The following is a 26,529-nucleotide window of genomic DNA, read 5'->3' on the forward strand; positions in this document are numbered from 1 at the left end:
TCGGATTTCTCTTAACTTTACTTTACGTTCACTGTTCTCGTGACTCTTCATTAATTAGTACAAACACGTGTTGAAAACAGACCATGGCCGACACAAGCGGTATTTTGAATTTGTATATTTACCACAATAACATCTCACAAGAATATGTTTATGCCCTTGTCAGCATTTGTCAATCATATTTTTGCTTATGTGAAACATACTGCAGACGTTGCATTTTAAGCAGAATACATTTTTAAACATAGTCATAAACAAAACAATACAAGCTCACCACGTGGTGGTGTGCAAACAATGTTTTTTTTAGAAATCGCTTAATTGCATTTTAAAAGTTATAGTACATTGATGTTATAACCTTTATAATCAAATACTGACTATTGTTACTTTTCCAATGATATGTCATATGCTGGAAAAAAATGTGTTTTATACAGCTAATTTATTTTTCAGCTCTTGCAACTTGAGTATTTCAAACGGTCAATTTCGGCTACCATTAGTGTCAAATTGGTTAAAATGTATCCTTGATTCATCGAAATATCCTTGTTGTTATACTACAGAGGTCTGATCCTGATCCAATTATTTTCGTTGGGGTCATTTTTTGGAAAAAAATTCAAGCGTATCATAAAAAAAAGCACCCAATTATCAGGTCTTAAATGGGTATTTAAATATTTTGCTGTGGCATGGTAGGAATGCATTCAAATAGCCCAACAAGTAGTCATAATTATGTTGACTTGATTTCGCCATGAATTTTTAATGAATAGATATAGAAATAGGCTTTGGTCTTTCTTTTACAATTGATAAACATATAAATTTATGGAGGGCCAGTTTATTATATATTAACAAACAACAAAGGAAAATTATTATGATGATTATCAATGGACAATGGACAACTAAGAAAGGAATTCCAGAAGAAGGAAACAACAAAAATTTCAAAGTCAATAAATATACAGTAAATGAAGAAATTGATGATATTAAAGGGGGAAAAAAATATGGCTAAGAACCGGAAAAAAAAGAAAATTACGATGTGGAAAAAATTAGGATGTCAGTAGTCTTGTCACATAAAATGGCCATGGTTCAGTCTTCTGATATGTAATTAAGACTCACATTTTTATCCGCTTTGTGAATGGGTTTAGAGTCTGCAGAATCAGTAAAGGAGTGGAGTTGCCAAACTACAAGATACCAGTGTATATCCCAAAATGTTTATGAGCTTCTTTGGAAAAAATGAGAATATTCTAAAGTATCAATACAATGATTAAAGATACTCTTTCAGCCAAAATTACCAAGACTTACTTTTTAAAATAAAATAGCAAAATTCTTCACTTTCACAGACAGTAAAAAATGTGTTTTACTTGTGCAATAATTTTTACATGTTGATTACAATGTACATAGACACACCACATGTTAGACCAAATTAAATCCAAGGTAATCTGAACATTGTTTTAATCCACTAATTTTGTTTTTCTTTTTTGTTTTCAGCTAAGAAAAAGAAGAAACAAGAAAGTATAGCAGTAAGTGATATTCAAATTTGTTTTAAAAAAAAAAATTTTTTCAAGTCACACCGATTGTCTTGTCTCCTGTCCTTGGTCGAACTATGAATTTTATTAGCATTAGTTTTAGCCGGGTTAACTTCATAGCAACTATGGTTTGAACAATTTTTTCAATATCCACCAATTTAGCTTGCAAAACCCTTTAGAAGGAACAAGACCCTTTTTTGGGAAAAAGAGGGGGGTAGTAAGAGTTGTCAAACACATGCATTTATTTTTCATGGATTACTCTTTTATTAAAATATCACAGTACCAAAAGTAGTAAAATTAAATTAACACATTAGGTACACAGTCAGATAGTTAAGCTGCTGAAGTGAATGTTTTGTTGTATTCAAATATGAAAATATGTGCTAATTTTTATTATTCTTTGTAGGATATACAGCATTCTGAGAACTTTTTGCTGAAACCATCAGATAAAGTAGAAAAGTTAGACACATCACAATGGCCATTATTACTCAAGGTAATTATTTACACATCTCAGTTTAAATCAGTCAGTATATATATGGAATCATCTTTGTCAAATGATTTATTCCATATTATGGTGGCTGCTAAATTTTCTGCCTACAGAAACACTTTTGAAACAATACTAAAATTTACAGTTTAATGTGACTATGATATTAAAAAGTAGAGAAAAAACAAAAATACCTAACTCCAAAGAAAATTCAAAATGGAAAGACCCTGGTCAAGACTGTGTTTAACAGTTATTGAAATTAGAAGCATTCTTAGATGAATTATGTTATGTAATACTCAAAGAAATACTTAATATTGAACAAAAGTGATATGAAATATGTTATTATACCCCATGCAACGAAGTTGCGGAGGGTATAATGTTTTTGACCCGTCCGTCCGTCCGTCCGTCCGTCAGTCCTGTTTCTTGTCATCGCAACTCCTCTCAAACCACACAACAGAATTTCACGAAACCTTTTCAGATAATAAGGACATACTATGTAGTTGTGCATATCGACGTGAAATTGTGATTCAATTTTTTTTCTAGGAGTTACGCCCCTTTGAACTTATGTACTTTAATATACTACTGCAACAGTTTGTCATCGCAACTCCTCTCCAACCACACAACAGAATTTCACGAAACCTTTTCAGATAATAAGGACATACTATGTAGTTGTGCATATCGACTGGAAATTGCGATTCAATTTTTTTTCTAGGAGTTACGCCCCTTTGAACTTATTTACTTTAATGTACTACTTCAACAGTTTGTCATCGCAACTCCTCTCAAACCACACAACAGAATTTCACGAAACCTTTTCAGATAATAAGGACATACTATGTAGTTGTGCATATCGACGGGAAATTGCGATTCAATTTTTTTTCTAGGAGTTACGCCCCTTTGAACTTATTTACTTTAATGTACTACTGCAACAGTTTGTCATCGCAACTCCTCTCAAACCACACAACAGAATTTCACGAAACCTTTTCAGATAATAAGGACATACTATGTAGTTGTGCATATCGACGTGAAATTGTGATTCAATTTTTTTTCTAGGAGTTACGCCCCTTTGAACTTATTTACTTTAATATACTACTGCAACAGTTTGTCATCGCAACTCCTCTCCAACCACACAACAGAATTTCACGAAACCTTTTCAGATAATAAGGACATACTATGTAGTTGTGCATATCGACTGGAAATTGCGATTCAATTTTTTTTCTAGGAGTTACGCCCCTTTGAACTTATTTACTTTAATGTACTACTTCAACAGTTTGTCATCGCAACTCCTCTCAAACCACACAACAGAATTTCACGAAACCTTTTCAGATAATAAGGACATACTATGTAGTTGTGCATATCGACGGGAAATTGCGATTCAATTTTTCCCCTTTGAACTTATTTACTTTAATATACTACTGCAACAGTTTGTCATCGCAACTCCTCTCCAACCACACAACAGAATTTCACGAAACCTTTTCAGATAATAAGGACATACTATGTAGTTGTGCATATCGACTGGAAATTGCGATTCAATTTTTTTTCTAGGAGTTACGCCCCTTTGAACTTATTTACTTTAATGTACTACTTCAACAGTTTGTCATCGCAACTCCTCTCAAACCACACAACAGAATTTCACGAAACCTTTTCAGATAATAAGGACATACTATGTAGATGTGCATATCGACGGGAAATTGCGATTCAATTTTTTTTCTAGGAGTTACGCCCCTTTGAACTTATTTACTTTAATGTACTACTGCAACAGTTTGTCATCGCAACTCCTCTCAAACCACACAACAGAATTTCACGAAACCTTTTCAGATAATAAGGACATACTATGTAGTTGTGCATATCGACGTGAAATTGTGATTCAATTTTTTTTCTAGGAGTTACGCCCCTTTGAACTTATTTACTTTAATGTACTGTTACGATTTAGTGATCGTATTATTAAATTAATGGATCTCGTGTTATCCATAGTTTACAGTAGTAATTTTATGAATCAGCTGTTTTTGTTTACGTTTTTGCTACGCTATTTTTTACGATGGAATGTCACCTCGTACAGAATATTCACGGTTGGTTGGCATGTATTTCAATGATACATGATGCGATAATGTGTTTACCTTATTTGCATATTTATTTTCTTAATGTTATAACTTGTGTTTTAGCCGTAATCGTCTAAATACCAGCAGTGCCATAGTTTATTTACTAGAGAAGCCATATTTATTTGTGTATTGGCGGCCTAATACACGAGATTGCCTGTGAACATAACAAGCGTTTTGATTGGTCGATCCATTGACCGGAAAATTATAAATAGAAGGTTGACGAAACGAACTTTAGATTTAATCTCACCGCCTGCAAGAGCAGTCGGAATTTATGCTGTCTTGATGTCTTTATAATTTAGTGTGAAGGTTTTGAATGTTTTAAGAAAACTAAACCTTCTTACACATGGCAATTGTTTGTTTTGAAGAAGAAGAAGACGACCTTCGACCTACGGGAAAGTCCCGTCAGCTGTCGTTCCACTTAGTCAACTTTCTATAAATATGATGAGAGAGGTTTTCTGGAAATCTACTTTCACTTTAGCAGAGAGAAACTTTATGAGATGATTACGGCAAATTGTTTATAAATATGAATGTATGTTTTTATGATCAATTGTAAATATTTGATTATATATAGATATTATATAAAATACCTATGAAATGTTACCTGACTTAGTTATTATTTCAACCATATACCAACTCAAAGGATCCATGCAAATTATGTTCGATCGAGCCTCCTTATTCATTTAAACTTACCACTCGGTTTAAGGGGCGAAATCGTTACATTGGTGTCAGAAGTGGGATTCTAAAAACTTTGAATTTGGTGGTTGAAATAAATAATTTAAAAATTTATTCTAAAGAAGCTTTAGTATATTTACTTGATGTTAAACTATTTCACTAAATTTTTATAATAAGAATTAATAAAATTTTAGTACATTATGGATGATTCTGGAGAAGTAATTATAGCTATAAATCATTCTTTCCAAGAGGAAAATGATGGGGAAATTACCATTCCTTTAAATGAACAGAAGGTTGATAGTGTTGACTATGCAGAGCAGACAATAAGCCATGACAAAGAACAAAACTTATTTATGAATGAATTAAGAAACCTTAAAAGTTTATTTCATAACCAATTAGGGGAGATAACCCATGAGTTTTCTAATTGTCAAAAAGAAGTTATCATTGCTGTAAATCAGATAAAAAGAGATTTTCAAGAGGAAATTTCTTGTATTAAAGACCGCATAAGCAAAATTGAAGATGCTGTATATGAAAACAAGAGAAATATTTCTACCAATTATAAAATGATTGAACAAAATAAAGATTTAGTAAATCACAATAATCACAAGAGTGACATTGTAAACACTGAAAACAAATCTAAAGGTGATGGGCAAGCAGTTCCTGATGAAGCTAATCAGACAAGTCAAAATACAGAAAAACAACAACAAAACACAGATGATATTTATTCATTTAATAAAGATAAAATGTATGACATAAATCAAAACTATGCTGTACTGGATAGACCCAAGGTTCCAAGATTGACCAATTCCCATACCCATTTACCCAAGTCTAGTAATGTAACCATGAAGCCACAGTTGTATGAGGGAGATGAAGATTTAGATGAATATTTAGCTCAATTTGAAATTTTAGCTGAAATAAACGGTTGGAATTATGCAACCAAATCATTATATTTGGCTGGTAGTTTAAAAGGGGGAGCAAGAGCTCTTTTAAATGAACTAGATAAGGAATCTAGGAAAGATTATAATAGCTTAGTAAAAGTTTTGGACAATAGATATGGTTCAGCTGAGAAATCAGAACTTTTTAGGGCAAAACTTCAGACCCGTATGAGAGGTAAAGAAGAAAGTTTACCTGAGTTAGCTCAGTCAATTAAGAAATTGACTAGGCAAGCTTATCCAAGTGCCCAATCCACAATAACTAGTGTATTAGCACTAGAACATTTTATAGATGCTTTACAAGATGCTGATTTAAGATTAAGACTTAGGGAATCTAACCCTAAATCCATACATGAAGCAGAAACACTAGCTGTTAGGCTAGAGACGTTAAAGTTAGCAGAGAGACAAAAAGGGAGGATGGTTAGACAGACAGATTCAGTTCAAACTGATACTAAATTTAATACAGAATTGAATGAAGACAAGGGGGAAGATTTAAAATCATTAAAAAATGAATTGAGTGATTTTAAAAGAGAACTGGTCTCATTGTCCAGAAATATAAAGGGTATGTCCCAAAACCAAAATAGGAATAGCCAAGGGGGAGGTAACCAACAGAGGAACTATCAAAATGGTCAGAGAGGATATAATAACCAGAATAAGAATTTTGGTCAGGGGAATAGAAATTTTAACCAGAGAAATAATAATTTTGGTCAGAATCAGAATAATTATCAACAGGGAAACCAGTTGAGGTCGGACTCAGGGGTCGGAGCCAGGCCGGGACAGAATGGCCCAAGTCGATAAAGATTAATGAATCTTTGGCAAATAATGAGGGACTATTTGTCAGAGCTAAAATTAATGATAAATGTTTAGCTTTTCTTGTGGATACTGGAGCAAATGTTACTATTTTAAGTAAGAAATTTATTAATGAAATAAATCCCTCATTACTTCCAAAAATGAATCCTGTAAATATTAATTTAATTACTGCTACTGGTGATAGTTCACCATTTATAGGACAAATTGATGTTGAAATTTGTCTTGGAAATTATATTTATCACCACAATGTGTTAGTGGCTGATATTTCCAATGAAGGTATCATTGGAATGGATTTTCTTGTGACTCATGACTGTGATGTCTTGTTAAGTCAAAATAAATTGAAGATTAAAGGGGAGATAATTCAATGTTATCATTATGCAAGCAGTGCTAAATCTTGTTATAGAGTGGCTATGCAAGAGACAGTAGATGTGCCTCCTAACTCAGAAATGATTGTTTCTGGGGAGTCAGATGAGCCTATTTTTAGAGGTTTAGCTGGTTTAATAGAACCTAATGAGAAGTTTATAGAGAAAAATGGTTTATTAGTGGCAAGATCAATTGTACATCCAGAGATGTATAACATTCCTTTGAGGATAATAAATTTAAATAAAGAGCCCTGCACTTTATATAAGGGTACAATTATTGCAACCTGCAATAAAGTAGACGAAGAAGATATTCAAACTTCTGAGTTTGTAAATAGTGTGGCTGGTGGCCAAGCTATAGTAAATAAGGGGAGACAATTACCTGATTATTTACATGAAGTATTTGAGTCTAATCAAGCTAATCTTGATAAAGATCAAAAGGAGAAATTTAGAGACCTTTTAATAGAATATAGTGACATATTCTCAAAGTCCTCTGAGGACATTGGTTTAACTGATTTAGTTGAACATACCATAAATACTGGAAATCACCCTCCAGTACGTCAGCGACCCAGACGAATACCCCTAGCTAGAATGAAGGATGCTGAAGCTGAAATTCAGAAAATGGTTAAGCAAGATATTATAGAACCTTCTACAAGTCCCTGGAACTCCAATATTGTTCTCGTGAAGAAGTCAGATGGTAGTTGGCGATTCTGTATTGATTTTCGCGCCGTAAATTTATTGGTTTTACGCCCATCATATCCCCTGCCACGTATAGATGACACAATTGATTCCTTGTCAGGCTCCAAGTTCTTCTCAACCGTCGATTTAAAGTCAGGATATTATCAGATTCCAGTAGCCAAAGAAGATAGACCAAAAACAGCCTTTTCCTTTCCAGGGGGTGGTCTCTGGCAGTTCAAGAGAATGCCAATGGGTCTATGTAATAGTGCCCCTGTATTTGAACAATTGATGGAGACAGTTTTATCAGGTTTGACCTGGAAAATTTGTTTAGTTTATTTAGATGATATAATTGTTTTCTCAAAATCATTTGAGGAACATATGAAAAACTTGAAAGGAGTTTTTCAAAGATTAAAAGCAGCTAATTTAAAGCTGAATCCCAAGAAGTGTAACTTTCTTAAGAAAGAAGTTAAATTTTTAGGTCACATTGTTAGCGAAAGTGGAGTAGCTACTGACCCTAATAAAATTCAGTCAGTTAAGGACTGGCCAGTGCCCAAAAGTATAAAAGATGTGAGAAGTTTTCTAGGATTAACATCCTATTATAGAAAATTTATTTTGAAATATGCTGATAAAGCTAAACCTTTGTATAAGGTTACTGAGAAAAACCAAAAGTTTGTCTGGACAGAAGAATGTCAACAATCTTTTGAGGAATTAAAGACTACTTTAATTAGTGCACCTATTTTAGCCTACCCTACCAGGGAGGATTTATTTATTTTGGATACCGACGCGAGTAATGTTGGTATGGGAGCAGTGCTATCCCAACTCCAGGATGGAGTAGAAAAAGTAATTTGTTACTTTAGTAAAACTTTCAGTAGATCTGAGAGAAAATATTGTGTTACGAGAAGAGAACTACTAGCTGTAGTAGCCTCTATTAAACATTTTCACCATTATTTATATGGTAAATACTTCAAGGTTAGAAGTGACCATGGTGCATTAAGTTGGTTGTTCAATTTTAAGAATCCAGAAGGTCAGTTAGCTCGTTGGTTCGAGGTCCTGGCATCATATGATTTTAAAATTGAGCACAGAGCTGGAAGGTCCCACAATAATGCAGACGCCCTAAGTAGACGTCCTTGCTATAACAAAGAATGTCCTCACTGTGCTAGAGCAGAAATTAATTATGAATTGGTTCCAACTCATAAAAACGTTTTAACGGTTGAAAAATGTAATGATAATGTCACTATTCGTGAATCTTGCAGAAATGTTCAAGATGTTAGTGTCAAACAATCAGTTACAACAACTAGTATTAGCTGTAAAAATGAAGATTGGCCAAACATGACAAGTGACGAAACTTGCCACAAAGTAAAAAGTCATGTAATTCATAATGAATTTAGAAGTAAGGGTCCAGATGAAAACCCTGATGTACTCCCTGTTCAGTCTAAAATAGTAAGAGTTTGTACCAGATCTAAGAATTATGGTTGCAGTCAAAATAAGAAGGACGACCCAGAGAAGGAGGTAAATTTTGAAAATGTTTCAGAATCTCAATTATCTGATGATGTAATCAGTATAATTATCCAGTGGAAAATAGATGAAGTGAAACCCATATGGGCAGATGTATCCCATATGAGTCCTGAAGTTAAATTTTATTGGTCAAGATTAAATTCTTTAATTCTTGTCAATGGAATCTTATATAGAAAGTGGGAAAGCTATAATGGAAAACATTATGATCTACATATTGTTCTTCCAGCTAATTTTAAAAGGTTCGTGTTGAACCAAGTACATAACACAGTGACCGGTGGTCATCTTGGTGTTAGAAAGACTCTATCAAAAATTAAACAGAGATATTTTTGGTATAAAATGAGACAGGATGTTAAATTTTGGTGTACCAAATGTGATATTTGTGCTTCTAAGAAAGCACCTTGTAAAAAACCTAAGGCCCCTATGAAGCAGTATCTTGTGGGTGCTCCTTGGGAAAGAATGGCTATTGACATTCTAGGACCTTTGCCAATAAGTGTCAATAATAATCGCTATCTGATGGTAGTTCAGGATTATTTTTCAAAATGGACGGAAGCTATACCAATTCCAGACACTGAAGCAGTGACAGTGGCTAAGAAATTTGTGGAAAGAATAGTAACCATTTTTGGGGTTCCTCTTTCAATCCACTCAGATCAAGGGTCTACTTTTGAATCTAATGTGTTCAAAGAGATGTGTATTATTTTGGGTATCCATAAAACCCGTACAACACCATTCCGACCAAAATCGGATGGTATGGTTGAAAAGTCAAATTCAACCATTGAGACGATGTTATCTGCTTTTGTAAGCAAACACCAGAGAGATTGGGACGAATATATTTATTTATTGATGTTGGCCTATCGGTCATCAGAACATGAGAGTTTGGGTACATCTCCATGTTCCATGTTATTTGGAAGAGAAGTAAATCTTCCAGTAGATTTAATTCTGGGTAGACCAGAGACTGAAAAGTCACCTTTGCTTTTAAAAACTGTTTATGCCTATGAATTATCCCAAAAGTTGGAGGTAATTCATAAATTTGCACGAAATAAATTAAAACTGTCAAGCGACAGGATGAAAAGAAATTATGATGTTGGAACTAAGATGCAAACATTTGATGCAGGAGATCCAGTATGGTTACACAATCCTCGTCGGGTAAAAGGATTGTGTCCAAAGTTACAAAATAATTGGGAAGGCCCATATATTATTGTAAATAAACTTAATGATGTCATATATAGAATACAGAAGGGACCAAAGATGAAACCTAAGGTGGTGCACCAAGACAGATTGAAGCCCTATCTTGGAGAAAATGTTCCTGTTTGGTTTAATTAAATATGTGGAGCTTGCGGTACAGAAGATGTTGAACAGTCAGCCTAAAACATTTATTGGAAGAAATGAACATTGTGTTATATATTTATATGTGTGTTACCTAAATAATTCTAGGTGAATACATGAGTTTTCGGTTAAATGTATATTGTAACTTGTTAGACAGTTGTTGTCTTATGAGTTATTCGATTTTGTTTTCAAGTTTTGAGCCAATTAGTAGATTAATTTAATTAATGTATAGATAGTTTCTGTGCATTTGAGGACAAACGCCTAGTGGTTAGGGGGCTGTGTTACGATTTAGTGATCGTATTATTAAATTAATGGATCTCGTGTTATCCATAGTTTACAGTAGTAATTTTATGAATCAGCTGTTTTTGTTTACGTTTTTGCTACGCTATTTTTTACGATGGAATGTCACCTCGTACAGAATATTCACGGTTGGTTGGCATGTATTTCAATGATACATGATGCGATAATGTGTTTACCTTATTTGCATATTTATTTTCTTAATGTTATAACTTGTGTTTTAGCCGTAATCGTCTAAATACCAGCAGTGCCATAGTTTATTTACTAGAGAAGCCATATTTATTTGTGTATTGGCGGCCTAATACACGAGATTGCCTGTGAACATAACAAGCGTTTTGATTGGTCGATCCATTGACCGGAAAATTATAAATAGAAGGTTGACGAAACGAACTTTAGATTTAATCTCACCGCCTGCAAGAGCAGTCGGAATTTATGCTGTCTTGATGTCTTTATAATTTAGTGTGAAGGTTTTGAATGTTTTAAGAAAACTAAACCTTCTTACACATGGCAATTGTTTGTTTTGAAGAAGAAGAAGACGACCTTCGACCTACGGGAAAGTCCCGTCAGCTGTCGTTCCACTTAGTCAACTTTCTATAAATACGATGAGAGAGGTTTTCTGGAAATCTACTTTCACTTTAGCAGAGAGAAACTTTATGAGATGATTACGGCAAATTGTTTATAAATATGAATGTATGTTTTTATGATCAATTGTAAATATTTGATTATATATAGATATTATATAAAATACCTATGAAATGTTACCTGACTTAGTTATTATTTCAACCATATACCAACTCAAAGGATCCATGCAAATTATGTTCGATCGAGCCTCCTTATTCATTTAAACTTACCACTCGGTTTAAGGGGCGAAATCGTTACAGTACTACTGCAACAGTTTGTCATCGCAACTCCTCTCAAACCACACAACAGAATTTCATGAAACCTTTTCAGATAATAAGGACATACTATGTAGATGTGCATATCGACAGGAAATTACGGTTCAAATTTTTTTTCTAGGAGTTATGCCCCTTTGAACTTATTTGCTTCAATGTACTTCTGCAACAGTTTGTCATCTCAACTCCTCTGAAAACACACAACAGAATTTCATGAAATTTTGTAGATAATAAGGACATACTATGTATATTGACAGGAAATTATTATTCAATATTTTTTCTTATACAATTTTTTTTCTTATACTTATTTAATTTCTCCAATGACAATGTGGGGACATGGGGTATGTGAGCGTGCTCACTAAGGTTCTTTAATGTTTTATGTAATCAAAGTTTTGTACAATACCAATATTGAATCAACTATTAGTCCGCTATTATGTCAAAAAGATCTGCAATTAGATGTTCAAGTTTAATGATGATTGTAAATTTGTAGAATTTTGACAAGTTGAATATTAGGACAGCTCACTACACACCCATACCATCTGGTAGTTCTCCACTGAAAAGACCTATAGAAGAATATATCAAGTAAGTCATGCAATGTTAAAACTGTCTGTCATGATAGTGAAACTACAGCGGTATCATTTCACACAACCCGTTCCCTTCTTGTATGAAACAGTTTTGTTGAATATCTTTCATGATGATGAAGAAATAATGAACTTCTGTGATTTTAAAAATGTCAACCACTCTAATATTTTTTCTCTGAAAGGATATTCATACTGTTTCAGTCACATGATATGTGCACCCCATATGTCTCTTTCCCTATGTATTTGCAAGAATAATTGAAGCCATGCTCATATGTTATTCCAAAAAAATAGTGAAGAGAATTACCTTGATCTTTGACATTGTTTACTGCCCTCTCACATAGTACTTCAGTCATTTGGTTTAAAATCGGTTTTACACTTGATCGCATACATGTACCAACTCCATCATCCTTTATTCATATTTTCTTTGATTTTAGTTCAAGTTTACATACATTCAATGAAGTTGATGGCTGCATTAAAATGTTTAAAAGGAGTTGCTATGAAGAAAAAAATAATAAAAATGAGAGAGAGAAAATGTTTGCATAGCAAAATAAAATGCTGTATAATAACTTTGTTTATACTTTGATTTATTTGGCCATAGAATTACTAATTTGAAGAGAACATTATGAAATAATAATTTATGCTTTGGTTCTGACAGAATATTTGTAATCTATTAAGGATTCAGTTCGAGTTTTAATGAAATAGCTTTCTGTGATGACTGAAACTTTGAACCCTGATTTCTGAAATTCTTTGAAGTCTAATATGCGAGTCTGAGAAAGCTCTAAATAAGTAAATAAATCATTTGCCAGCTAATTTTTTCTTCGAGAAAAGACATGAAGAAGGTGTAGGTTAAGGAATGAGCCTGTACTTCTAGATCATTGATCATCTCAACAAGATTGGTTTTCTCGCTTGCGCTGGGACCAATGATTATCTGTTTATCGCTATTTTACCTATGACAATGTTGTCAATTTCCTTAGAAACGCCATGCGCTTCCTTAGTTTCTAGCGATAACTCTCCATCTCATGTGGGTAGCATGATATGAAAAATTATCACAAAAATAGTTCAAAGGAAAAATGCACAAAATAGCGCTAAATAGTATTTATACTTCTAATCCAAAAGTGGGGTTTACTGTTTTACCTCTGTCTGTCCCATGAAATTCTGTTGCTTTTTCTTAGAAACTAAAAATCAGATTTGTCTGAAATTGTCTAGTTACTGACTACTTGTATAGTCTAAACATTATAGCCTTGATGAAATTTAAGTCATATTTTTCTCAAGTACAATAACTGATAGCTTCCTGAAATTTGTTATAAGATCTTGAAAGCTTCATGACACACAGTTTGTGAAATATTGTTCATCAACTTCCTGTTTACAGAATACTTATATCTTCTAAACACAGTAGCCATGTTTAAAATTTAGAATAGGCCTGTACATGTATTTCACAAAAGCTAATTTGATCGTAAGTATACTAATTTGTTCAAGACTTGTTAACAATTTTAATCACAATTTTTTGGTAAATTTTTATCAGGTGGTTACACACAGGAAATAGGACCATTCTGTATATTTCTATGTGATTCTTGGCACAGTAATTATTGTATATTATTACTGTGCCAAGAATCACATAGAAATATACAGAATGGTCCTATTTCCTGTGTGTAACCACCTGATAAAAATTTACCAAAAATATATATTATTGTCGAGCCTGCAACTTTTGTTGCAGAAAGCTCGACATAGGGATAGTGATCCGGCGGCGGCGGCGGTGTTAGCTCACTTCTTAAAAGCTTTATATTTTAGAAGGTGGAAGACCTGGATGCTTCATACTTTGTATATAGATGCCTCATGTTACGAAGTTTCCATCAGTCATATGTCCAATGTCCTTGACCTCATTTTCATGGTTCAGTGACCACTTGAAAAAAAAGTTCAGATTTTTTGTAATGTTGAATTCTCTCTTATTATAAGTAATAGGATAACTATATTTGATATGTGCGTACCTTGAAAGGTCCTCATGTCTGTCAGACAGTTTTCACTTGACCTCGACCTCATTTCATGGATCAGTGAACAAGGTTAAGTTTTGGTGGTCAAGTCCATATCTCAGATACTACAAGCAATAGGGCTAGTATATTCGGTGTATGGAAGGACTGTAAGGTGTACATGTCCAACTGGCAGGTGTCATCTGACCTTGACCTCATTTTCATGGTTCAGTGGTTATAGTTAAATTTTTGTGTTTTGGTCTGTTTTTCTCATACTATATGCAATAGGTCTACTATATTTGTTGTATGGAATGATTGTGAGGTGTACCTATCTAGCGGGCAGATGTCATGTGACCTTGACCTCATTTTCATGGTTCAGTGGTCAAAGTTAAGTTTTTGAGTTTTGGTCTTTTTATCTAATACTATATGCCATAGGTCATCTATATTTGGTGTATGGAAATATTTTATGATCTTTATGTCAGTCGCGCAAGTTTTATTTGACCGTGACCTCATTTTCACGGTTCATTGCACAGTGTTAAGTTTTTGTGTTTTGGTCTATTTTTCTTAAACTATAAGTAATAAGTCAACTATATATGTTGTATAGAAGCATTGTTAGCTGTACATGTCTGCCTGGCATGGTTCATCTGACCTTGACCTCATTTTCAAGGTTCATTGGTCTTTGTTTAGTTATCTTGGTTAATGTTAAGTTTATGTGACAGTTGTATTAAAGCTTAGCTTTATACTTAGGACTATCAACATAATATCAATGATTAGTATAGAAGGCGAGACATTTCAGCGTGTGCACTCTTGTATATATATACAACTCGTCTAAACATCAACCCAACAATGTTAGATCTGTAAATTTGCTTTTGCGAAAGCAAATTTACAGATCTAACATTGTTGGGTTGATGTTTAGACGAGTTGTATATACATTATGTACACAGCCATGTATCACCATCATTGATGGCGATCCGATGGATACATCTGTTGTAGGGTTGTCACTGACTCAGACGTACTTATATATATTATATATATATATATAATGTCTAAAAATAGCAACATTCAACATTCAATCTATTTAAGCGTGGATCACTGAATTAAAATTATATAAATGTCTAAGAATATAACTTAAACACGCTAAATAATACATTAAAAGTTCTATTAGATTTTAAATAGAAATACGCAATATTTCGCTAAACAAATTAGCTTCATCAGGCGTGTATATATATATCAGTGTTTAAAACAGAACTGTTGAATGTCCTTCATGATGATGGAATAATAATGAACAAATATGATTTTAAAAATGTCAATCACTCTAATATTTTTCTCTGAAAGGATATCAACACTGTTTTAGTCATATGATATACAGTCTTTTCAATGTACAAACATGAAATAATGCTTGTCAATAGACTGAATTGATTAAGACTTTTTTAAAACAATTTTAATTACGATTTATTTTTATATCATGTCGTCGTCCAAAGACGCATTTAGTTTCCGGACAATAACTTTAGATTTAGTGAATGGATCTCTATAAAATTTTTCCAAAAGGTTTAATACCACGTAAGGAAGGTTGGGATTGACTTTGGGGTTATGGTCCCAATAGCTGAGGAATTAGGGGCAAAAAAGGGACCCAAAATAAGCATTTTTGTAGTTTTCAAACAACCCAAAATAAGCATTTTTGTAGTTTTCAAACAACCCAAAATAAGCATTTTTGTAGTTTTCAAACAACCCAAAATAAGCATTTTGTAGTTTTCAAACAATAACTTGTTTAAGTATATGAATCTCTCTGAAATTATACCACAAGTTTCCATGCCATAAAGGGATGGTTAGTTATGACTTGGTGGGGTTATGGCTCAAAATCTTTTGGAATTGGAGGCGAAATTAGAGGCATAAAAGGGGGAAAACAAGGTTTTCCAGACATAACTTTTGATTTAGTGAATGGATCACTATAAATTTTTTCCAAAAGGTTTAATACCACATAAGGAAGGTTGGGATTGACTTTGGGGTTATGGTCCCAATAGCTGAGGAATTAGGGGCAAAAAAGGGACCCAAAATAAGCATTTTTGTAGTTTTCAAACAACCCAAATTAAGCATTTTTGTAGTTTTCAAACAACCCAAAATAAGCATTTTGTAGTTTTCAAACAATAACTTGTTTAAGTATATGAATCTCTCTGAAATTATACCACAAGTTTCCATGCCATAAAGGGATGGTTAGTTACGACTTGGTGGGGTTATGGCTCAAAATCTTTTGGAATTGGAGGCGAAATTAGAGGCATAAAAGGGGGAAAACAAGGTTTTCCAGACATAACTTTTGATTTAGTGAATGGATCACTATAAATTTTTTCAAAAAGGTTTAATACCACATAAGGAAGGTTGGGATTGACTTTGGGGTTATGGTCCCAATAGCTGAGGAATGAGGGGCAAAAAAGGGACCCAAAATAAGCATTTTTGTAGTTTTCAAACAACCCAAAATAAGCATTTTTGTAGTTTTCAAACAATAACTTGTTTAGGTATATGAATCTCTCTGAAATTATACCACAAGTTTCCATGCCATAAAGGGATGGTTAATTATGACTTGGTGGGGTTATGGCTCAAAATGTTTTGGGATTGGAGGCGAAATTAGAGGCATAAAAGGGGGAAAACAAGGTTTTCCAGACATAACTTTTGATTTAGTGAATGGATCACTATAAATTTTTACCAGAAGGTACAATACCACTAAAGGAAGGTTGGGATTGATTTGGTGGGTTATGGTCCCAATAGTATGGGAATTAGGGGCCTAAAATAAGCATTTTTGTAGTTTTCAAACAATAACTTGTGTATAAGTGGATGAATCTCTCTGAAATTATACCACAAGTTTCCATACCATTAAGGGATGGTTAGTAATGACTTTGGGGGCATTTATTACTCAAAATGTGTTGGAATTGGGGGCAAATAAAAGGGGGGAACAAGGTTTTTCTGATCAATGGATAATTAAGACAATTTAAAAGCAGTGTAAGGGAGGTAAACAGTTAACATAGAATGTTTGGTATGTTCCAATTTACCTCCCTTACACTACTTGTAAATAATGTATAAAGAAATGTCAGGTTTTGGACTTATTGCAAAAAAAAGGGGTGATAGCAGGGCTACCAAAAAAATATTGAAGCCAGCCGGACATTTCATATCTGATCCCGATTTTAATCCCTTAAGACTTAGTCACAAAAGGCAATTATGGTAATCAGATGGCCATTCCAATGATTGACATTACATTAAAATAAAACGATTTTAAACTTGACTTTGATATGATATGAATTTGATGTTCAGATGTAACTGTTAAATTGGCAGTGCATCATTCAAAGTGTGCACATCAGCGTGCTCATATCTGCCTTAGACTTTTTATTTGTGCAAAATGACATTGTCAAAAACTTTACTTTCGTTTTCACATTGTTCTAAGATCGTAAATTATGTAAAAATGACCGAAAAAGCCTTGAAAACTAAAAAGTATATGACCGTTTCATGCTTTGCCCAGCCAGACTTATATCGGACATTATACAAATGACCAGAATATATGACCATTTTGGAAGCCCTGGGTGATAGTAGTTTTCAAATTTTTTTTCAAAGTTTCTCAAATTCCAAACTTTTGAAAAGTTTTAAGAAGCAATCTTTAGATACACAATATTGCATACTAGATTTGTAAAATCTTGACATTTGTTTTGTGTCAGAAACTCATATGTCAAGAATTTGATCACAATCCAAATTCAGAGCTGTATCAAGCTTGTATGTTGTATCCATGCTTGCCCCAAATGTTCAGGGTTCGAACTCTGCGGTCATATAAAGCTGCGCCCTGCGGAGCACCTGGTTTGTGAAATCTAGTCCTGATTGTAAACTAGTGTCAGGTTGTTGGGCACACAGAATAGAATCAGTCTATAATCCTATGCGCTTCCGGGCACTGTAATTAGGCTAACAAAAACAAAACTTGTGTTTCCGCTAAGGTTCTGTAAAAAAATATGGTCGGTAGGTAGGCAATATCGTTATATTTTACTAACGTTTTTTTAGCTGGTTACTACTAAGGAGTCAGTCTGACTTTAACCGTGCTTGTTTTCAAAATGGCATAAAAAGTGTTAAGAGTAGGCACTAAATATTCAGATAGGTAGGGTTAGTGGAAACACATGTATTATTTATTTTTGCCTTATATCTCTATGTATGATATGTGTTGAAGACAGTACTTTGACCTTTAATTGTTTACTTTTACAAATTGTTACTTGGATGGAGAGGTGTCTCATTGGCACTCATACCAAATCTCCTTATATCAATGAAACAGTTTTGCTGAATGTCCTTCATGATGATTGAAAAATAATGAACTACTATGATTTTAAAAATGTCAATCACTCTAATATTTTTCTCTGAAAGGATATTTTATCATGATAAACTGTCATGAAACCATGCTCATGTGTGATTCTAAAAATAGAATTATTATAGAAATGCACAACATATTTGACCCTTTTTTATGTCCCTGTCAAATAGTTGGGTTATTAAGTTTTTAACTCATTCTACTGTTTGAAGTCGTCAATTTAAAGTGCACAAGGACTTGTACACACATTTGCTAAGGGTAAAAAGGGGGGGGGGGGGGGGGGGGGTCTGCAAATTTTGGTTACTTGGAAAAAATATTTTGGTTTTAAAGAACATATTAGTTATTTTTTGTTTTGCTTTCAAAAATTTAGATCCAATAGACTCATTAAAAAAAGTTGAAAACTTGAAACATTATTCATTTTTTCAAGAACTTTGAGGTTAGGGATTGAAGTTTGGAGAAATAAATCAAATCAATTTCTTGCTAAAGACGACTTTTTCCAGAAAAATTACTGGTAAAGGTTTACAGACAGAATAATTGTTCTAATGATTCAGTTTGAGTAATAATCTAATAGCTTTCTGTGATGACTAAAAATTTGAACCCTGATTTCTGACATACTCTGAAGTCTAATATGCTCGTCTGAGAAAGCACCAAATTAGTAAATAAAACATCAAATTTGTATTTTAGACATTAAGATGGTACCCTAAGCTTCAAAGTTTACATGACATAGTACAACATACATTTGTGTAAATATAAAAAGGAGACATAAGAAATCTATGAAGTAATTTGAGTAAATTCTACATACATTGTTGTATATTACAGGTGTGGTTTTATAAATCTTGATAAACCAGCCAATCCATCTTCTCATGAAGTTGTGGCATGGATCAAAAGAATATTACGTGTGGAGAAAACAGGCCACAGTGGCACATTAGATCCAAAGGTTACAGGATGTCTGATTGTATGTATAGAAAGAGCCACACGATTGGTCAAATCACAACAGGGTGCTGGAAAGGAGTATGTGTGTATATTTAGACTACACAGTCCTATAGAAGATGAACGACTTGTGTGTCAGGTATGTCTGAGAATCTCAATTAAGTATATATTATGTACCTGTTATGTTGCAATAAATAGGCTGATGATTGTTAGCTTGTCTTTATACCTTAGTTTCTTGTCCCAAAAAAAATCAGGTATTTAAAAGAAAGTTCAGTATATTTAAAATAACTAAAGTCAGAGAGAATATAATTGCAGTTAACTTAAATTCAATCACTCAATCTTCATGACCTACATAGTTCTTTTTTGTACACAGATTTTATACTTATACTTTTTGAAGTGCTATTGGTTTACATATGTACAGGAAAGAATCCCGCATGCATCATTTTCTTTGTGATAAATTGTATAAATTAATAAATATATTTTTCCAGAAATTAGAGAAACTGACTGGTGCTTTGTTTCAAAGACCCCCATTGATATCAGCTGTAAAAAGACAATTACGTATCAGAACAGTGTATGAAGTAAAGATGAGGGAATATGATGGGGAAAGAGGAATGGGTTAGTAGGTTTATCAGGATTATCGATTTCTTTAATAATTTTAGACATATTTGTAATTTATGAAACAAACAATACTATTGGTCAATTTATTTGAATTTAATGAATTCAATATTCAATTGAAGTTGGATGGAAATTCACAAATAGAAAAAATAAACTGAAAAAAATGTCTCATTGAGAGTTAAAGATTATCTTAACATTAGTGAACAGATCAACATTTTATCATGAATTGAATTCAGCTTGTGCTGTAACATTAAATGGACCGCTTTCATATCTTACTCAGGTATATTCTGGGTTAGCTGTGAGGCAGGCACCTACATTCGTACAATGTGTGTACATCTTGGTCTCTTCCTGGGTTGTGGTGGACAGATGCAGGAACTTCGTCGAGTCAGATCTGGTATTCAGTCAGAAAAGGTCAGTTGATCAATACAACAGTCATCTTCAGTTTACAATAAACTTTTGAATATATACAGACCTTGAGCTCAATATTTTGGAAAAATTTTGTTACATTCTGGTGGCTTGTAGATTTTTACGAGCCCGGAAGCAATATTTCAAGCCTGAACTGCAGGGCGGCCTGTGGTGAAGTGTGAAATCTGTATCTTTCATTAAAGACGAGAAATCTTATTCAGCAATGATGAAAATTTGGAATCGCTAAAATCCACAGAAGTTTCAAACTTTTGATCTTCAAATTTTTTTTTTAGAGTAATTGAAATAGATCTCTTAATACCATAAGAAACTTTAGAAAGAAAAAAAACCTTGTATAATCCTTTGGTTATTAGGTTTGATAATAATTTTACACACTAATATTTGTTTGTTTTTACAGGTTGGAATGTGTACCATGCATGATGTGATGGATGCCCAGTGGTTATACGACAACCATAAAGACGAAACCTACCTCAGGCGGGCAATTAAACCACTGGAGGCACTACTAACTGGTCATAAACGTATCATCATGAAAGATACAGCAGTAAGTCATACATTCAACCTAAAGACCATAACATATAATTAATATGCCCTCAATATGATGTGACGCGAATTTGTTATCAAATATAACAGTTATTCAGGATAACCTGAAATTGATTTTAGGCCAATGTGAATTCATCCAAAATTGTGCTGATGGAGTTGAAATACCATGATAGCAACATTTTATCATTGGCAAATTAAATAAACAATAAGGAATATAGTTATTGGCACAAGAACATGTAAAAAGAAAATAGAACTTGTAAAATTATCGTAGCTTTGAACATGGCTTGTATAAACATCTTTTGGCATTACAGAAATTGTAATGAAAAAAGACAAATGCAGTGACATTAACTCCTTAACAAACTTCAGTTGAACATCAGCAAGAACAATAATTTGATTCATTGTATTTAGTGTACTCACTAGCATTTTCAGTATACAGAAACTTTTAGTCATTTATACATATATGTACTTGAAATGTAGAGTTTTTATGTCCCACCTACGATAGTAGAGGGGCATTATGTTTTTTGGTCTGTGCTTCGGTCCGTTCGTCCGTCCGTCTGTGCGTCCGTTCAGGTTAAAGTTTTTGGTCAAGGTAGTTTTTGATGAAGCTGAAGTCCAATCAACTTGAAACTTAGTACACTTGTTGCTTATGATATGATCTTTTAGACTTTTGACCCCAATTTCACGGTCCACTGAACATAGAAAATGAAAGTGGGAGCTTCAGGTTAAAGTTTTTGGTCAAGGTATTTTTTGATGAAATTGAAGTCCAATCAACTTGAAACTTAGTACATATGTTCCCTATAGTATAATCTTTCTAATTTTTGCTAAATTAGATTATTACCCAATTTTTTTATCATACAAATTCTTTACAAAATGATATAACATTTTTTGTTACGGTTTAAGGTGAATGCTGTATGTTATGGTGCCAAGATAATGTTACCTGGAGTTCTTCGGTATGAAGATGGTATTGAAGTCAATCAGGAAATAGTAATTGTCACAACGAAAGGAGAGGCAGTTGCTTTAGGTAAAGAAATTATTATATCTGGTAAAAAGGAGGGTTTCAAAAAAGTATTGGTTAAAATAAAACATGCCCTTTAGGATACTGTCGAGAAATAAGTTATTAAAATCCAGTTGAAGAATTAGGAACAAGTGCTCTATAGACAGAATCATTCAGTCATTTCTTTCAGAATTTGGATTTTATTTTGTTTCCTCCACAGATATGTGTCAATATAAATCTTAATACTTTTCATAACAAACGAAAGTGGACCATAGCCTAGTTAATGTGTAGCACATTGCAAAAAAAATTATGATCACTGTAAAGAACTCAAATTGAAAGATTAACCCCATTATTTTTAAACCCTCATAAGTATCTAATGATTTTTTTTTTGTAAACCTTTTGAGATTTTTATTGTCTTTCCTTGTTGCAAGAGATTGGGTATTTAATCCAGGAGACTTTACACCACATTCTTCTTTGTACTATAAGTTTATTACAGTATAAATAATCAATTACAAATAGAAACTAGCATTATTCATCATGGTAATAATATTGAGAATGGAAGGGGAATATGGCAAAGAGACAACAACCCAACCATAGAGCAGATAACAGCCAAATTTACAATAAATTTAATTATTACTTACAGCAATAGCTCAGATGACGACAGCAGTAATGGCTACCTGTGATCATGGGATCGTAGCCAAGATCAAACGAGTTATTATGGAGAGAGACACATACCCAAGGAAATGGGGACTTGGTCCAAAGGTATTAATAACATCCCTCAAAATATTTTGTAAATTATGCCTTTTGATGCTATGTATATATGACTTATTTTGTAAATAAAATAACATTTACAACTGGATTAAGGAAATTCTGACTTCTAGTCCATCAGCTGTGAAAATTAATATCTCAGGGGTCACCTAATATTGACAAGAAACAAAACAGAGATGACTGAATAATCAACTCGAAGATAGAAGCTGTATGAACAATCACTCGTAAGATTGGGAAACACTTCAAAATATATGTGGCAGCTAGTTTTTCTAAGTTATCCCCTTCTTTTTGGATGATGGACATGAACATCAAAGCACTTGCATTAAAAAAAAGAGAGAATTTATTAGGTAAAGTGGTGAACAGAATTTTATTTTACAACTATTGATACACAGAATTTTATTATATACACAAAACTGTGCATCATGTATAGATAACAAGTGTAAAATTGTCACATGATATTGTATCTTTTAACTTTTGATACATCTATTTATATAAGAATGACTTGACTAATCCTTAAATCTCCTCAATTAGGCTTCTTTGAAGAAAGAAATGATCAAGAAAGGATTGCTCACAAAACATGGAAAACCGAATGAAAATACTCCAGCAGAATGGGTCAAATCAGAAGGTTTAAAGTTAGTAAGAGTAATAATAATGTTCTTATGTATACTTCAAGATATAAACTGTATCGGAAGGTTTAAAGTAAGTTGGAGTAATTTGTATTGAACAATGTTAAAGATTGATTGTTGGCTGCTTATTGCCAGTGACAAATATTTTCATGCATGTTCAGGTTGTAGCAATGTTTTAGAGCATTTTCTATTCATATATTTTGAGACTAAGCATTGGGTGTTTAAAAGCTGCACAAAATTAAATGTAATGATTAAAAGTTATGTTTAATTTATATTTTCAACCAGTTATAGATTAAATTACATTTAACTCTACATCAAAGATGTTTGGCAATTCATAATTATAGATATTTTGCAGAGGGAATGGGTTAAAAAGACAAATGCTGTATTTCTGGGCTACCTGAACATATTTTCTCCACAATCATTTAAAGGTGTCCACTTTCAGACATATATGGATATTCCTGTTTTACATTCATTACTATGAAGTACACTTAATATTGATTTTTTTCTACTCTAACTTAGTCATAATATAACCCTTGCTATCAATTAATGTCATTTTAATAATGCAGAATTCTTGAAAAGTGATGGTCTGAAGTTATGACCAACAACATGATTTGGGTATTTTGTAATAGAAATGATAGTGAGGATTAGCAGATTTTCTTAATGGACCACCATGGGGGGTGTGGTGAACTAGGAAAACATTAAAAAAAAAAATCTTCATTGTTTGTACAGATTTTAGATTAAGGTTACTTAAAGTTTAAGATTTAGATAGAATCCACTTTTTGCTTGTAAAGTTAACATTATAATGTTTTACTTACAGTTCTAACCATGCGCCAGTGAAGACAGAACCTGCTACACCAGGAAAGGTATCTAACGGTTTAAAAGTACTTATTTTTACACTAGTTTTACTTTACCTTCAAATTTTTAAAGATATTATTTTAGAAAAACTATATTTTATCAGATTATGAAATTGGAAAATATTAGATTTAAGAGTTAAAAGTGAATTGTAAAGAAAAACAAGAAATTCTCTCAAGTAGTGATAAGTTGAGTTCCTTACATGTACAACTTTAGGACTCATTGAATAATTCTCATGTTAGCAAAAATACCACAACTCCTTATCTTCTATAAAATGTTAGAATTGGCTTGAAAGTCAACTTTTATAAAATGCAGATTTCTAGAAAATTGGGCCATCTGATTGAGTTAAACTTTTTGATGTATCGGTTGAAACACTATAAACTTGCATTTATCACTGTCACTTGAACAATTATATAGTCCGCCTTCTTTTATTAAATCAAGTCATTATTAACTTTCATATTATCATTTCAGAGAAAGTTTGAAGACAGTAGTTCAGATGACAGTACACCTAGTGCTCCAGCCACACCAGTGACACCTAGTGGTGATTCTGAAAAGAAAAAGAAGAAGAAGAAAAAGAAAGACAAGGAAAAGGAGAAAGATGATGAGGAAGAAAGTTCTGAAGAAGTACGTTATTTATGTATTTATCTGTTTCTCAATGTGTTTTTTTGAGAGTTTTGCATTATAATCCAAAAGTGGTTGGTGTTCTTTTTTCTTTTTAAGCTATGCCACTTAGAAATTATAATGATAAGGGACACTGCATTATAAGTGCTCCAAGACTTATATTTTTGAGGCAATTTTTACAAAACTTACATCCAAGGTTCAGCAATGTCTTGGATGAGCTTGTAAATATTTTGACAGCTGTGTCCCATGGAAGCCCACTATTTAATTGTCTTTTCCAATGAGATTATTTTAAGATCATGAACATAGAAATGTCACAGTTAAATGCAATATAATTATGTAACATTATTTGCAGGTTTCTCCAGACAAGAAAAAGAAGAAGAAAAAGAAACATAAGAAAATGAAAGAGGACAGTAGTGATTGATGAATAAAACATACCATATAAACAAAAGTGAATAAAGACACTTCAAACGACTTGTCACATCTTATGTCATGTAGAAAATACAGTTTACTAAAGTACTGTCTTGACAAATATTGTCAGATTTGTTAAGAATACATACTTGTACTACTAAAGTATTAATACCAGTTATGGCTTAAGGCAGTAGATACGAGTAAAATATCTTGAAAGCCGGTGTTTACCTATTATATTGATATCATTATTAGATATGTTGTTATGAAATTTATTAAGAACAGAAAAGTTTGACCAAATGAAATATTCAGAGAATTAGAAATCAATAAATACAACATTTACATGGGTTTTATAATGCATTAGTATTCTCAAAACATAATTTGTTCATTCACTTTCATATCTAGTCCACTGTTAAATGATTTTAAGTTTTGTTTACCCCTTGTGTAACCACTATGGTTAAAAAGAGATGTGTTTCATATGTCATAAGACAGCAACCCAAAGACACAAACAACAAAGCAATATTATGATGCAGGTTCAGACATTCTGAATTTGAAGAATTGCTTTTATAAGTGATTTAATTTGAACATTTCTACCATCTTTTTGAATATATAAGGGAGCCACAGTGAACACCTTGAAGGTTTCATTAGAATTGATAAAAATAGAGCTAAACAAAGTTTATTTTTTGCTAAAAGTTTAAAAATTTTATGTCTTGTTTTTCTGGCTCAAAGGAAACATTTTTTTATATCTAGCCATTTTTTTGTGATGGTTACATGTATTTTATAGAATTTTGTTGTCTCTAGGCAGCTATAATCTTGTTTTTGATCTGTTTTGATTATTAAGAAATAGACCTGTTTATTTAGAAACTTCACCATTATAAAGTTGACTTGACCATGAATGCTGAATATGTAACAGTTTTCAGTTATTAAATGGCAAGGTTTTACATAGTTGCAAAAAAGTTGCATTCCTAACTGATTTCTAATAAAGTTCAAAAATAAAGGTTGGTTATGAATAAAACGTTCATGATCATTAATATTAATGCATATAGCTTGTTAAGGCATTTGATGAATATGCAGCTACTAAGTAGTCGATGCTGCCTCAGTTAATGATCGGAGAAAAAGTTATTGGTTAAGCTTACAATATTTCTAGTAAATATGAGTAAAGTCTGATACAATGCTGAAAACAGATTTTTTAAACAGAACTCTTTCTTGATTGGGATGAAACTTTCATTTCAGATGTTATGAAATACCATTTCAATGTCTTATGTGTTCATCATATGTTATATTTTCATGTTGAACATTTTATAAGTTTTAACAGAAAATAA

General features: G+C 32.7%; 1 protein-coding gene across 2 annotated transcripts; it reads left to right on the forward strand.

The window, feature by feature from the left end:
* Positions 1 to 26: 26 nt before the first annotated feature.
* On the forward strand, positions 27 to 25,549 carry LOC143067288 (H/ACA ribonucleoprotein complex subunit DKC1-like). Of its 2 annotated transcripts, none has more exons than XM_076240424.1 (14): positions 27 to 99; positions 1,468 to 1,499; positions 1,909 to 1,995; positions 12,052 to 12,143; positions 19,253 to 19,502; positions 19,852 to 19,978; positions 20,259 to 20,389; positions 20,799 to 20,942; positions 21,842 to 21,962; positions 22,579 to 22,697; positions 23,235 to 23,335; positions 24,147 to 24,210; positions 24,653 to 24,805; positions 25,155 to 25,549. In XM_076240424.1, exons 1-14 carry the CDS (start codon positions 84 to 86, stop codon positions 25,221 to 25,223), a joined length of 1,506 nt encoding a protein of 501 aa, XP_076096539.1. In that variant the 5' UTR covers positions 27 to 83; the 3' UTR covers positions 25,224 to 25,549. The 2 variants fall into 2 exon arrangements, with proteins under 2 accessions (XP_076096539.1, XP_076096540.1); XM_076240425.1 differs by having other exon boundaries at positions 24,147 to 24,192.
* The last annotated feature ends 980 nt before the right edge of the window (positions 25,550 to 26,529 follow it).

This window comes from Mytilus galloprovincialis, chromosome 3, assembly GCF_965363235.1.
Source record: "Mytilus galloprovincialis chromosome 3, xbMytGall1.hap1.1, whole genome shotgun sequence".
NCBI lineage: Eukaryota > Metazoa > Mollusca > Bivalvia > Mytilida > Mytilidae > Mytilus > Mytilus galloprovincialis.

Coding starts and splice junctions, on each gene's coding strand:
- LOC143067288 (XM_076240424.1), top strand. Junction 20,943..21,841: donor TCATCATGAAAGATACAGCA/GTAAGTCATACA, acceptor TTACGGTTTAAG/GTGAATGCTGTATGTTATGG. Junction 24,211..24,652: donor AGGTATCTAACGGTTTAAAA/GTACTTATTTTT, acceptor TTATCATTTCAG/AGAAAGTTTGAAGACAGTAG.